The 14097-nt window shown below is 38.4% G+C and overlaps 1 protein-coding gene across 10 annotated transcripts in view; it reads right to left on the reverse strand.

Moving 5' to 3' along the window:
- Nucleotides 1–14097, reverse strand: part of INPP4A (inositol polyphosphate-4-phosphatase type I A) — a 134033-nt gene that overhangs the window by 33736 nt on the left and 86200 nt on the right. For 7 of the 10 annotated variants that reach the window (XM_062601579.1, XM_062601587.1, XM_062601582.1 and 4 more), the window contains exons 11-17: nucleotides 13882–14029; nucleotides 9508–9638; nucleotides 9042–9146; nucleotides 8112–8220; nucleotides 5382–5399; nucleotides 2790–2973; nucleotides 1162–1380 (exon numbers count right to left, since the gene is read on the reverse strand). In XM_062601579.1, the coding sequence (XP_062457563.1) occupies nucleotides 1162–1380; nucleotides 2790–2973; nucleotides 5382–5399; nucleotides 8112–8220; nucleotides 9042–9146; nucleotides 9508–9638; nucleotides 13882–14029 (914 nt within the window). The remainder of the gene's footprint in view (nucleotides 1–1161; nucleotides 1381–2789; nucleotides 2974–5381; nucleotides 5400–8111; nucleotides 8221–9041; nucleotides 9147–9507; nucleotides 9639–13881; nucleotides 14030–14097) is intronic. The other 3 variants (XM_062601588.1, XM_062601583.1, XM_062601580.1) reach the window with 1 other exon arrangement.

The following is a 14097-nucleotide window of genomic DNA, read 5'->3' on the forward strand; positions in this document are numbered from 1 at the left end:
TGGGCCCAAATGCAAGCTAAATGCAGAGAAGTTTTAGACAATTTTAGAAGTATGATTGGAGAAGGCAGTGCCCACTTTAACTTGTTCAGAGCTGGTCTCCTTGGTCAACATTTAAAAGCAGCTATTTCAGTAAATGTAAATGCTGCTTTTGTAGCAGCAGGCAAAGGAACTGAAATGAAGCAATAAAAAAATACAATAAATACAAATGTTAATTAAAACCATCTGAAACATTTCTGCAATAATTATCAAGATTTGGAATAATCAAGTCTGTATTGCAGAAAGATTAACTCCACTGTACTAAAGAAAAAGCAAAAGCACTATTTATAGATGGAAAAAGTTTACATAGTATTTGCTTACAACCACACATCATTTTTTTTCCTGTATAACCATGTGAGTAACAGATAAAGTACTACATGATGATATTAGTATCTAATTAACTCAACCGGCTTTATTAGTAGCTTATTACTGTGAGTCTGACTGCAAGTCAAAGAACATCAAAACAATTAGAATGTGTAAGGATCTATTTTCTGAATGAATTGGATCTCGCTTCTACATTGATATTTCCTAATATTAATCATTGTTTTAATTAATCTGGATTATTTTTGAAATTCAATTCACTTCTGTTTTTATTACAAACGACAATGCTTAACACAAGCCAATTTTCATTTAATTGGCTGAGCTGAATGGAGAAGCATTTAATCCTTAGTGCAAACAATTTTTAAAAATTGTTTATAACCAAAATAGATGGAAAGTTCTAAATATTTAGATCAGGAAACAAAATAGGAGAAAACTTTGCAAGATTGGACTGTATAGCTAACAAACACAAAATATGTTTTATTTTGGTAAAGTCTAGGAGCGCCTTGTAATATGATCCTCAGTTGTTTACTTTAAAAACTGTTTACTTTCCCTTGGAACTGACTTCACAGAAGCTCTGCACCAAAAGTAACAATCTCTGCTATTCAGCAGACACAGAATTATTTATTAAGGCTTGTCTTTGCTAGTTTACCAGTATCTCTAGTAGATGACTAAGATGCACAATAATGTGCTCCAAAATACTTATCCTTTGGATCTCTGATAAGCAGTTACAGAGCTTACAAACTAAAGAATCCAGCAGACAAAAAATAAAAAGAAAATATTCATCACTCCCCTGAGCAAACATACCCATTCTTCTTCATGCCAATCCACCTGCAGAGAAGATCGGCTATTTCTTCCTGTCCATCTGGCCACAAGTGTATCCTGGTCATTCCTCAGCATCACTTGTTCCCCTTCTCCAGAGGTTGGAGATGCCTTTGAAGCTATATAATCTGGCCTAGCAGCATTCAGTCCATGTATTGAATTTGCCAACAGCTTGCAATCACAGACTGTGACAAGTTGCCGGGTCTAAAAAGCAATAATCCCCCCACAATTTAAAACCTTTTCATTATTCTGTACACAATTTCTTCTTTTTTCTTTCTGTGAAAGAAAATATTATAACTAATATTTTGTAAAAGAAAATAACCATCATTAAGTAGTCTCTGAGGTACCTTTAAAATCAGTTTATAGCATATCTTTAAAGAGATATATAGGATGTCAAAATACAAAGGATGTATTTCCAAAGTCCATACTACTGTTTTAGCCTTGCATTTGTTGAAAACTTCACTAATAAATTTGTGATTCTCAGCATATTTATTAGCACTTCACTCACCATTTGATGAAAGGTTAAAACAATGTGGAGACATTTTTTACAATATCGAGAAGTTGTAACAGTAGAGATACCAATGTTTAACCTTCACCACTCTGTCCCAATAGCTAGTAAGTCTCAAGAGGAGGGCTAAAGACATAATCCCCTAGTCAACACAATGTGTTCCCTGTCATATTTAGTAGTGTTATATATTAAAAGATTTCTATAAATTATGTGATTAAGAATATAATTTGATCTGCATGTCTATTAAAAAAAAGCAAAATAAGCCCACTCTAAGTTATACTATTGCCCAACTGTTACTTGTCCCCAGATTAATTATATATGCTGTATTGATTTAGACTGAATATTATAACAACTAATACATTGATATGTAATCACATTTTTTGAGCTCCAGGAAGCTGAATACATTTTCTCTCAACTTGGACAATTTCTGGCAAACTGATTGAGCATATATCGCTGCCATTACTGCTATCTAGAACCTTTAGATCTCCTTCAGGGACTTAAGAGATCACGTATTTGTCTTTTGTCCCTGTCAATAAAATTGTGTTCAGTCTGACTTCTGTTAACAGCCATGGAGAAGTAACTGAATCATACCATTATAATTCAGGCAAAAGCTATGCCACCATTATTACTTATTTCATCAGTGGGACACTACAAAAGAGCTTAATTTACTTAAGTTTTGTCCACTTTTTGCTGCTTGACAGGTGCCTAAAAGGTACTTTAAAAAAATGGTTATGAAGAAAAGAGTATAAAAGAAATAAAGAATGGTCATTTCTGGAACATGATGAGTGAACAAAGGATACCAAAGGACACTCTTAGCTCTCCACTGCACTCTCAAGAGAAGGTGGAGGCAGATGGGTGTGAAAGGTAGGAGAAAACCCCAATAAAATGCAGTGAATTCAATAGGCTGGTCTGATTTTTCTTTTTTTTTTTTCTTTTTCTTTTTTCTTTTTTTTTTTTTTTTTTTTTTTTGAGGACTGTACATGATACAATAAATTACTGTACATGGTAAAATAGATGTTTCAAGAAAGCTTACTAAAGAGAGATTTAAAAAAACCGCAGTGTGCTTCAGAATATGCTGTACTTTGGGGATATATTATTCTCCTACCTTGTCTGCCAGGATGGCAAGTGTTCTTTCAAGGCCATTAGCTGATCTATCCTTGGCAGCTCTTGAGAGCCTTTCTGCATAGTAACTGACTTGAGTTTTCAGAGTGTTGATTTGTGCAATGATTTCCTTTGCTCTAACGATGTCTTGTGGGATGTAGATTATAGACTGGGAACTTGTTGAGGTGCTGAAAAAGAAAGAATGATTTTAGAGGGAAAACTGATCTGGAAGTACATATGCTACAGTGGCATGCTGGGGAATTAATGGCAGACAACAAAAATTCATCTAAGCTAGCGAGACAGTGAAAGGCCAGTGGGCAATTGCACAGCAGGAACATGATCCTAGAGCCTATCTGCCATTACTGAAAGCATTCAGATGCAAATTTATTAATCCCTTACGTCAAGTGACTGAAGGCTGAGCTCCTATACTAGAAGGCCAATTTTGCTGAGGAGAATGTGTGCAGATTTTCCACCAGAGACAAAAACATTGCTTTCATGGACAGTTTGCCCCTATCTCCCTCTCTTTACAAAACAACACCTCACTGAGGCCAGGTTTACAAACTACCTATTATCACCGTGAAAAGAAAATCTGCACTCTTTCCAACAGAGAAATGCCACCTAGATCCCCTATTGCTAAAAATGCCTTCTGCTTTATGTACTTTTCTCCGTTGCAGGCCTGATTTGAGTTATCCGTAAAAGCAATCTTTTCTCTTATCTCCAGGCCAATTCAGGGAATCTAGCTTTGGTTTGCAGCTTCTGCAGCAAACACCCTAACAAACTAGGCTGAACAAGGGACGTGGTACAACTCTCCCTATGGTAGAATCAACCGTAACGGTACAAGCTACACCAAACTTGCCTTTTCTAAATAGGAAGGGAAACGAACTATACCAATAAAACATATCTTTATATTGGTACACTGTGTCTCCACTGAGAGTGTCAATTTGGGGGTGGAAGAGAAGAAAATGAACTTTCAGATAGCTGAAGTTACGTAAGAGCATAATTATTTGGAACCAACCCACCATTTCTCCCTTTTCCAGGCAACATGTTGTTTTTTCTCCCCCTGGTATGAAAGCTGTACAGAAATCAGGGTGTTATTTCAGCTCCAGTTGTGACAAGTGTCACATCCCATTCATGCCGTGGCATCGAGAGGAGCCATCTACTGTATATTATCTTAATTCTGTTATATTCATTTCTTCCGGTGATAAATGGCTTCAGCACAGTCACAGCACACAAGTCTGTTCGGCCAGCAGCAGGCTCAGCACTGAACCGCACATCTGTGCTGAGAGGCGATGCGGAAAGTAGAAGAGAGGGTGCAGGCAGGGCAGCCTCCCGTGCCTACTGCTGAGAAGTGAATCCTGCTGCTCGTCACCTCTGCTGGGTGAAGGATTATATAGGAGAGTCACCTGGGGCTTGCTTTAAAATAATTTCCACAGATGCCAAATATAAGGCTTCTTGCCCCTTAATAGACATTAAGGCAAGAGGGGAGCTTGATTATTAACCTGTCGGAGTTCCTGTTAAAAGCTGGCAGATTCATTTTCAAAGGGCAAAGTGCAGAACTGATTCTTGAAAGAGTTTCCTTATTTGTGTCCCTCTGGTCAACCCCCTGAGCAGAGACCACTTGCCCGTACTGCTAAGCCATAGAGAAGATAAATCTTAGCTTTTAGGACTTTCCTTGCACGTGACATGCTCTATACTGACCAGTGATCTTAGCAATAATTCCTCTGAGCAATTTCTTTCCACTACAGTGTGGTTAACATGCATAAAGATGAAGTATTTGGCAGGAAAGGCCATGCAGCATATTGAGATCTAACTTAGAATTATTACTTTTTTAATCACAAACATTTGCTGGGATGATTGGGGGAAATTTTATGGTGTAAGGTTCACATATATAATCTTTCCAACCTGCAATTGCTTTTTAAAATGAACAGCTCTCACTGGACTACACAAGTAAGCTACAACACAGGCTTAAAGCTCTCAGTGGATTAGGATTCAATCCTAAATGTAAGTAATTTAGAGCAGAACTTCTGCACTGTTCAACCATCAAGTAATGTTTCTTTTTTATAGCACTGAATGCCGCATGAAGAAAAATACACAAAGGGTAGGTGAAAATGTTTCAATGAAGACATGGATTACAAAAATATAAACCATGCCCAATATGTCACCATAAAGGTTAAAAAAAAAGAAAAGAAATATTGTCTTCATTGTCTTCTACATCTGGTAGAAAGTCTCTCTCTCTCTCTCTGTCTAAATAATTACATGTCTTCACCAGAAATAACAGAGGAAAACATACAAATTCTTTTTTTCTGATCTGCAGATTTCTAACTTCTGATCAGAGAGAGCCAGGAAACTAGCTGTTCATTACAAACAAACATTGCAGATGAAATGAAATTCATTCACACATCATGTTTTAAAAAGTAACTGCAGTCATTTAGAGCAAAATGAGGGGTGCCATGATGCATGACATTAAAAAGCCCTGCACGTTTTAAAACATACTAGATCTTTGCCAAAGAAAAGAAAAAGGGGGAAAAAAAGAAAAAAAGAAACACCCAAGGAACAGAAACCCTCTCTATAAAACACTCAGAAACAGAAAACTCACCAACACTCCTCATAACTGCTAAAAAAACAAAAAACCAAAATAAAATTAGCAGATTGTTAGCAAATACCAAAAGCAGAAAACAAAGCAAAGGATGCTTGGGGAAATAACAGATTTGTGTCATGTTTTCAACAAGGCACGTACGTACGATTAAATCTGTAAGGAAAATCATAGATTGCCAGATGACCACGTGTCTGTTCGGGGGAAATGTTGTGGGCTTGCAAAGAACGATCTTGCCAGTGTAAGATAACAGAACTAAACAATAGCTACATAACAGCGAAATCAAAGAGATGGAACGCAGCTCTACTATACGGGTTTGTATGTTAACAAAGAAGTACTTAAAAAGGCCAGCTTACTAGGAGGATCCTAAATTTGTATTTTACACTAATAGCCAAGTTGAAATTCGTACCATCAGATCAGTACACACACCCATTAGATATACAATATATTTCAGTCAGCTATCAAGACACAGGATTCATAACCTAACATGATAAATTTACCAATAATCCCAATCAAGATCCTACTCTTGATGTATTCAGGCTAGCAAGGACCATTGCAATCCCAAGCCCTAACTTTTTGATAACATAGGCCCTAAAATTAACACTGACAACAGAAATTAAGGATTGGATGCAGCTCAGCCAGCTTTAGACACCTGTAGCATAGATGTCTGTATCTGTACCAACCTACATTGCCTGTGTGGTCCGTGGAGAGAAATGGGAAACCTCACCTATTGTAGACACCTACATTAGGGTATCGAGCATATCCTCCACCAGTATCCGCCAGGATACTGAGCTCACATCTACACTGAAGACATCGGAAGATGAAGAACATGAATCCCACCATTCCTGGCTGCAGTCTGGCTGGCAGGCACAGCCTCTACCTGTGTATTGTTGTTGTTTTGGATATATTTTTTTTTAACATATATCAAACTGGAAGGGACTCTCTTACTGACTCCATTTACACTGCAGTATTTCAAGTTCGTCCTTTGAAATTGTTGAATTTCTAGTGGCTGTGGCCCACAGTGCTGGTTTTATACTTTAAGCACATAACAGGAGGTCTCAATTACATAGCACAAGGTCTTTCAAAATTCATTTTGTTAATCTCAACCCACAGAATATTTCATTTTTTTTTTGGCTTTCCACAGTTCCATAAAATGAGTGTAATAAATGCTCTAGAACAGAAACACCTCCTTAAAAAGGCTGGATGAAATCCCTGATAATTAATACTTCACTTTCTAACCTTCTGTATCAAAACCCTATTATGATTTTCTGTATGGTCATGCTATTTGTTCCTGTTTGCTTTTACCTGACTCGGAACAAATTACTATAAAAGTGAAAACTCTCTTCTAAGTGAATGCTGGAATAGGAAAAGTCCCCAAAATAACTACAGAGTAACAAAGGGCTCACAACCTGTGCCATCTCCGGCTGAAAGTACTACCACAGAAAAGCTATTCTTCAAATGTGGAACCTGCAGTTTTCCTGGACCCAGAAAGAAGAGTTATGCCATTTTTAGAGCAAAAGCACTGGACAGAAATTAAGCTCTCTGATCAGCTTAGCTAATGTGGGAGAATAAAAAACACACAGGACCTTGGACATTGCAAGAGTGAGACCCATCTAAGGTGACAGAAGAAGGGTATTGCAGAAAGCAATAGTGCTGTCAAAAGAATAGGAAGGGTGAGCGTACCAGTGTTTCCAGATTCAGTTTTCCGTAGTCCCATCCTAACTCACTTTGTAAGTCAGGAACAACTACACCAGGCAGATTTTTGTACTGATCTTTTTATACATCTGACTGATGTTCACAGGATGCTGCTATTTACTCATTCACTGTCAAAACTGATTCTGCAGTTGGCAGAGCCTGACTCTCAGGTCACACACTTTTCACATCAACTCCAAACCATCAACCCCTTCTTCAAAAGAGCATTACCAAGATCCTCCTTCCCTGGCTACAGTGACTCCCTGCAGTGCTGCTCTTATTGTTCCTCAAATTCTCTGTAAAGTAGTAAAGGTAACACAGCCCGGGTAGCATTATGTTTTCCTTGGGAGTCAGAGTGGACACGACGCAGGTCTGCCGCTTTAGCGTATGTGACCTTCCCAGCTTCTACCTTTTTCTCTAGAACATATGGTTGCATTTCCGGAGAGGTCACTAGATGGTCCCTGAAGACAGGGACTGTTGGAGATTAAATATCCTGCCTGTAGGGCAGAGTGAGACTGAGTTTGGAAGCCTAATCTGCTTAAACCTCAAGGCAGTATAGAAAAATCTTTTACAATATTCCCAGAACTCAAGCCAAACTGTCAGCGAGAAATTTGCCTATCAAGCACAGCTGTTTTGTACTACGGAGGGTTCAGCAACTTGAAGTTCAGCTTCCTTGAAGCTATGAGAGGGGTGGAAGTTCCCTGAAAATAATGGGTTGAAACTGTGATGTGGTGCAGCTAAGGAAGTTCTACAGACAAATTTTCTAACACTAAATATTCCAACAAGTGTTCTGGAAAATTAAAGATTTTGCTAAAAAGACTGCTACACAGGGCCTATCAATAAACAAACAAATATGGTAAAATAAAGGAGAAATTGTTTTCCTCATTCTCTGGAAAAAAATGAACTATTCTTCACAGTGTATAGTAGAACTATTGAATGAGGTGCAACAAAAACATGGAATGTAATGATTTTCCAAACCACTGAGCATGAACCACTAGGAAAAGGCATGAGATCAGATGACACAAAAATATTTCTACTTACTGTTTCTTTGCCTCTTCAAATTTATGCAGCTTTTTCCGCAAGCCACCTGATTTAAAGCCTTGACAATGAGCTGCTGGTGCTCCTATGGTGACTATGTCGTAGTTCTGATCTGGGATGGACAAAAAGGACTTACAAATGAAAGCTTGTCATCTTTCATTTTTTCACAGATCTTTCATCTGTGGACAAACGGCTGTGGGAAATTTAAAAACTACTCTGAAAGTAATTTTGTAAAGTCTTGTGCTAGTGTTTTGAAGGATACAGAAAACCAGAATTGTTTTAGAGCCCCTGGAAATGCAATAAGAACTCTTTTGAAGTGAAAAAAACCATACTTGAACGCAGGTCCTCTGTTTCTTGATCTAGAAGACTGCCTGTAAAAAAGAAGCCTTGAGCCTTTACAATAAACCTGCCATTACAGGGATCCCACAGACAGATACACACAGTACAAGTGTGTGCCCATGGTTAGTGGTCATTAGCATGAAAAGAAGGGGAAAAACTAGGTTATTTATGAAGAAACGACGTGTGAATGAACTAGTGTGATTTTATTTGATGGCTCTAGAAAAAAAAAAGGCAAACAAAATTAAAAATAAACAACAGTCAGAACCTTTTCTACTCTGAAAAGATCCAAACAGACTGGAAGGGGCACAGCTGCCAAAGCCAATGGATTCCCCTGCATCAAGGCTGACTTGTGTCACCCTGGGCACAGTTAACTCCAGAACTTAGTTTTGCCACCTTTAAAACAGGGACAACTATACTTACACCTCCTCTTTTGTAAAGAAATTTAGAATCCAAGGAGGGAAGGTGACATCAAGTAGTATTACTACTACAGAGTAACAGTATGGAGAAACTTGGCCATGGGGTTGAGGATGGAAATCCAAAATGGAGAAAAAAGAAACAGAATAAAATGGAGAAAGAGGAAAAGAAAAAATGTACCTGATCCTGCATCATCCTGGACTCTCATTCTCTGTATATGTAAATTCGTGGGAACGAATTCCAATTTTTTATCAGCTTTCAAGCTACTGGCTTTAAATGAAGGACCTGGGAAATACAGGAGAAAAATAATTATTCTGCATCTGAAATTTAAAAATCCTCTGTTTCTGCCTAAGCTTAAATACTTGAAGATCTTTGTTCACTATTTGCTATGTGCTGAAAGCAAAAAAAGGGAGAAAAATATACATGAAAATTAGCCTTTCTGTTATTGTTCATAATTGTTCTGTACTTTCAGGGTGAAATAAGAGAAAGAAACAGACAAATATTCCCAGATCATCAGCAAATTCACAATAAATATTACTAAAGAAAAATTACCTAAAAAAATCATTCTGGGTTCCCAACTTAAGAGGAACACTAACAAGCACAATTGAGGTGCATCATTTTATTACAGAAAACAGATCTTGCTGACCTTTATACTGATGCAGGTCTGTTAGATTTTCTTGATAGGTTAATATAATTGTTTGGTACTGAGTAACTATTTGTCGACGAAGGCTTTCCCAACAGGGAGAGAGCTCTCCTAGCTCTTCTAGTTCACAAACCCTAGAAAAAGAAGGGGGGGGGGGAAAGTGTTTAGCTCAGTTGGCCACTTCACCAAGAACAGGCATTTCACATTAGAGCAACATAGGATCATCCTCAGCTGACATATTCTGAATTCACTCCAGACTAACCTAGTCACCCAGGAATGCCCCCAAATCTGTCATACCCCATCTGCTAGATGTTCAACCACACATGGCAATCCTATGTTACATATTGCTCCTCAACAGTGTTACTGGAAAATATGTGGTGTTTCATGTAATGCTTGTGATTACTATCATACTGGACTAAAAATATTACTTGGAATAAAGGAAGAAGGGAAAAAGTAAATAAGCCAACACTAAACAGAACTCAAATTACCACAGAGGAGGCAGAACTAGCATTTGTCAAAAGGATTCAGCAGTTCTTTTTGCAATTCTCTCAATATCCCTTACCCATAGTTTAATCGATTGTCTGTATACAGTTTGAGACAGCATTTGACAGAGTAATTCCTACTCTACAATATTCAGTGTATCATCAAAAGGAGGCAAGTTTCCAAGAAATCATCAGACTGATCTGCCAACAGGCAAATATACTGTAAACTGTATTCACCAGTGACTTGGAAAAAGACACTTTCACTTCCATCTTGCAAACTTCTTATCCGTAATATGCTATTATGATGATCCTGTCAAGCTCCCTGAACAAAACAAGTCATGCAGTTTAGCCCAGGCTTCCTGCAGCAAATTGATAGCTTAAAACTTCCAAGTGATACAGAAGCTATCATATCCTGTAGTTGTTGGTCCCACAGGGTTCTGTGATACCAGGGGATGTACATGACATAAATGTTAGGTAGTCAAATATCCCCCCGGCTAGCTGTCTCTTTTCAAAGAGCTCTGGGCCAGAGTGGCTTTATGTAAGAGACAGCAGCTGTGATTATCCAAGGACACTTTAACTGTCACCACGAAGTTAAGACAGGAGCAGCTGAGCTGGTGTAGCTGCCCAGCACTCCTCTGGGCTACAGTATAGAGGACGGAGAAGAGAGCACTTGGCCAAATCTGAGGTATCCTGTGAATATAAATTGTAATTGTGCTAATTCCCACACTGTAACAAGAACACAAAATAGGGCACTAATTCAAATGTATGTAACAGAAATCCATCTTAAAATAAATTCATTAGAAACATAACACCACTGACAAAAAAAAGAAGAATTCAACACCTCATTGAGTGTCCCCCCAACTGAATAAAGGGAGATGGACCACTAACTCTCACTAATTACTCACGAAGTGTAATTGTGAGAACTGCATGTGAGCCGTGCATTTCAGAGGATACAAACACTATCTTAGCAGTCACCTGCCTTGTTATTAACCCAGAACTGTACGCAACATGGATCTGCAATTCTTCATCCGTGGCACCTGAGCAGCCACATTTCTAGGCTAAGGCTTTAAGGAACTTCATTATCCACAGTCTAACAGGAAGCCACATCTTTTTTCCCCATTCACCTTAAATTATCCTCTTGTTATCTTCAGGTCATTAAACCATGTACGTCACAGAGGGCATCTTAGGGAGAAGCTTACCAACTCTTTATATTATCACGGCTGCACCTCATAATTAATAGGTGCTTTTAAAGGTACAGTGAGGAAAGTTGTAGAGAATCTTATATATACTCATTAATGGACAACTCATGTCCAGCATGTAAAGTCAAGCATATCCCAAGCCCTCGCCATCAAGGTTACAGTAGGATGGCTTGCAAGATACAGCATTTGTTCTATAAAGTTTAAGAGCTTCATGATGTTAACACAACGGACCACTTCTACTCAGTGCATCTCCCTTAAAAACAAAACAGAATAGCAGCAAGAATTCACAGTGTGAATTTCAAAAACTCAACCAGTCATGTCATGAGGAAGTTTTTTCCACACATTCAAAAAAAGAAAATTTTTAACTGCAGTCTTCTTGTGGGAAGTCATAATTTTTTACAAAATATCAAAATACATGCAAACACTGTAGACTACTCCTGCTCATATGGATTAACACATCATTCTCTTTCAAATTATCCCAAAGGAATTGAAATGTATTAGTACAGGATACTTAGAGCACTAAATAGATTTAAGTTTAATTAAGGTCAGCCTTAATTAGGCCTCTAGAAGTAGATTCAAATATACCCAAAATGAAAAGCCAACACTCAGTAATATAGCTAAAATTATTTTATCATCTCCATGGAGAACATGGCTTTTATATAGAACACACAAACTATTATGTTTGCAAACCACAATCCACAAATGCAGGAAAGTAAGATTCATAAATAGGTAGGTTACCTACAAGAGAGTTAATTGCTTCAAAAGAAGCAAACTCAGAGTACACCTACAAAATGCTTAAGAGACTCCCTTCTCCCTCCCACCTCTTAAAATGAGAACAGGTCATCATTGTCCTATGGTATCTCATTTTTACCTGGTTTTATTCTGTATGCTTGATTTCCACTCAAAGCTATTCTTCTGACACTCAAAGCCAACTCTCAACTCATGGAGAGCAGTCAGTGCTCTTGTGGTCTACCTCTGCTTGCTTTTCACAGCATGGAAGTCACTTTTTCAGAGTTCCCTTTTCTTCTCTGCCTGCTGCTCTAATTATTCATTATACTCAGCTAGTTTCAGTGTTGTCTCTTTTTCTCAAAATTTTCAGCAGCTGGGTTACTACTCTTTCATTTATGCTGTCTCATCTATCCAGACTCCCTCTCTCCACGAATCATTGGGATACATTAATTTTGAATTCAAATTTGTTTTTCTTTATATTTAAAATAAACTTTGTTTTAAAAAAAACAAATGATATGCTGAAACATATAAATGATACTATATTAAAAAATGACATATTTTAGTGCACTAGTCCTACCACAGTCACACTATTATGGAGTAACATAATCTGTAGGTTTATCAATACTTCTGTGAGAGGAACAGATGACCCCTAACTACAGTATGATCCTAATTCTTCACTCCACCACCAATTTTCTCACCACTAGCACCTCTGTGCTCTCCCACCAGCATACTACATTCAAATGCAAATTGTATGCAGCTCACATGCTGATTCACACAGCGGCTCTAAGGCTCTAATCAAGAAAAATCCTGTTGGGCCATGCAGGGAAACCAAGGCACAGAGCAGCCTCCAACACAAATTCTACTGCTATGACCATGAAGGCAAACAGCACAAGTCACACGGTGCAGTTGATTTTCAGGTAAGGTAAGAGACAATACACATGCAATCATTTGCACCAGTTAGCCATGCCTGACATCAGCTCAAAGATGAGCATCTCCTTCTTCTCTTTCACATTACTTTTGTGGAATCTTTAGCACTATAAAAATTATAGGTATTAATGTCTCTACCGAAGACAGCAAAAATGCCATATGCCAATGATGTAGTAACCGTTTCAGGGGCCATCCTATATTCCTCAAGCAGCTGAAGAGGACTGGCATCTGGAGGAGATGATATTCCACGTTTAGCAACTCCCACTGGCAGCATCCCAAGGCAGTTTTATCCAGAAATTAAAAGTTTTTTTGATGCAAATCATGCAGTAACACTGAGCCTCACTGCCCTACCCCAACGTGCCCAAAAAGTAAGGATTTGTATCCTTGCTCACCGCTGTAGTACATAGGGTTTAGGAGCAATTGACCCATCAGACATACATGAATTAAGAATGCACATCTCTCCATCCTGCAGTCCTTTATGTTCACCTGGGCAAAATAACACTTGGGCTCCAATATATTTAAAGTAACTAAGAATCATTAAAAATTTACTTCGGGTACCTGAAAACTTGCTTTTTTATAGAACCACACATTTCCTGTTGAATAATGTAGTAGCTGCAATGGTACTACTCTTGCCACCCTCCACTGAAAATGACTAGATCAATACATGACCCATGGCCTTTCTCTCTTCTCGTTCTCTCAGTTCTCTCGTTTCTCTCAGTTCTAGGTAAATCCACTACAAAGCAAAGGATCAGAGTCCTGGCTGGTGTAAACGGTCCTGTGCCGTGCCTGAGTTCAGTACAGAGGTGCTGATTTATAGCTACTGAAAAGGATCTGGCCCAGAATGAAGCTAATATCCAAAGAACAGAAGCAAAAATACTGATATGAAACCTTGTTCACTGCAACAGCATAGTCAGTAAGTTGCTCCTGTTGCTATTTTTGCTTCAGTCTCTCTGTGCTTTAACACAAATGCATTCCTTGGTAACTCTGCAACAGCCATATCACTGCTGTAATACAGCACATGGAAGCCTGCTCATTCTCACCTTGCTGCATCTTCTTCTAGAAGAAGCTTCACAAACTGCCTGGGGATGTGCAGCGACAGTATGCTCTCGGCCATTTGCTCCAAGATTCTTAGGTGGTTTCCATCCGTCGTGGGAAAGCGATACATCCGGCAAATGGCACCACCAAACACTGAAGTATTAAAATCATGTTATTTAAGCACAGAGTTTGAATTGAGTGAAGTGCCTTAGATTCATTAA

This window comes from Rhea pennata, chromosome 1 (assembly GCF_028389875.1).
Source record: "Rhea pennata isolate bPtePen1 chromosome 1, bPtePen1.pri, whole genome shotgun sequence".
Taxonomy (NCBI): Eukaryota; Metazoa; Chordata; class Aves; order Rheiformes; family Rheidae; genus Rhea; species Rhea pennata.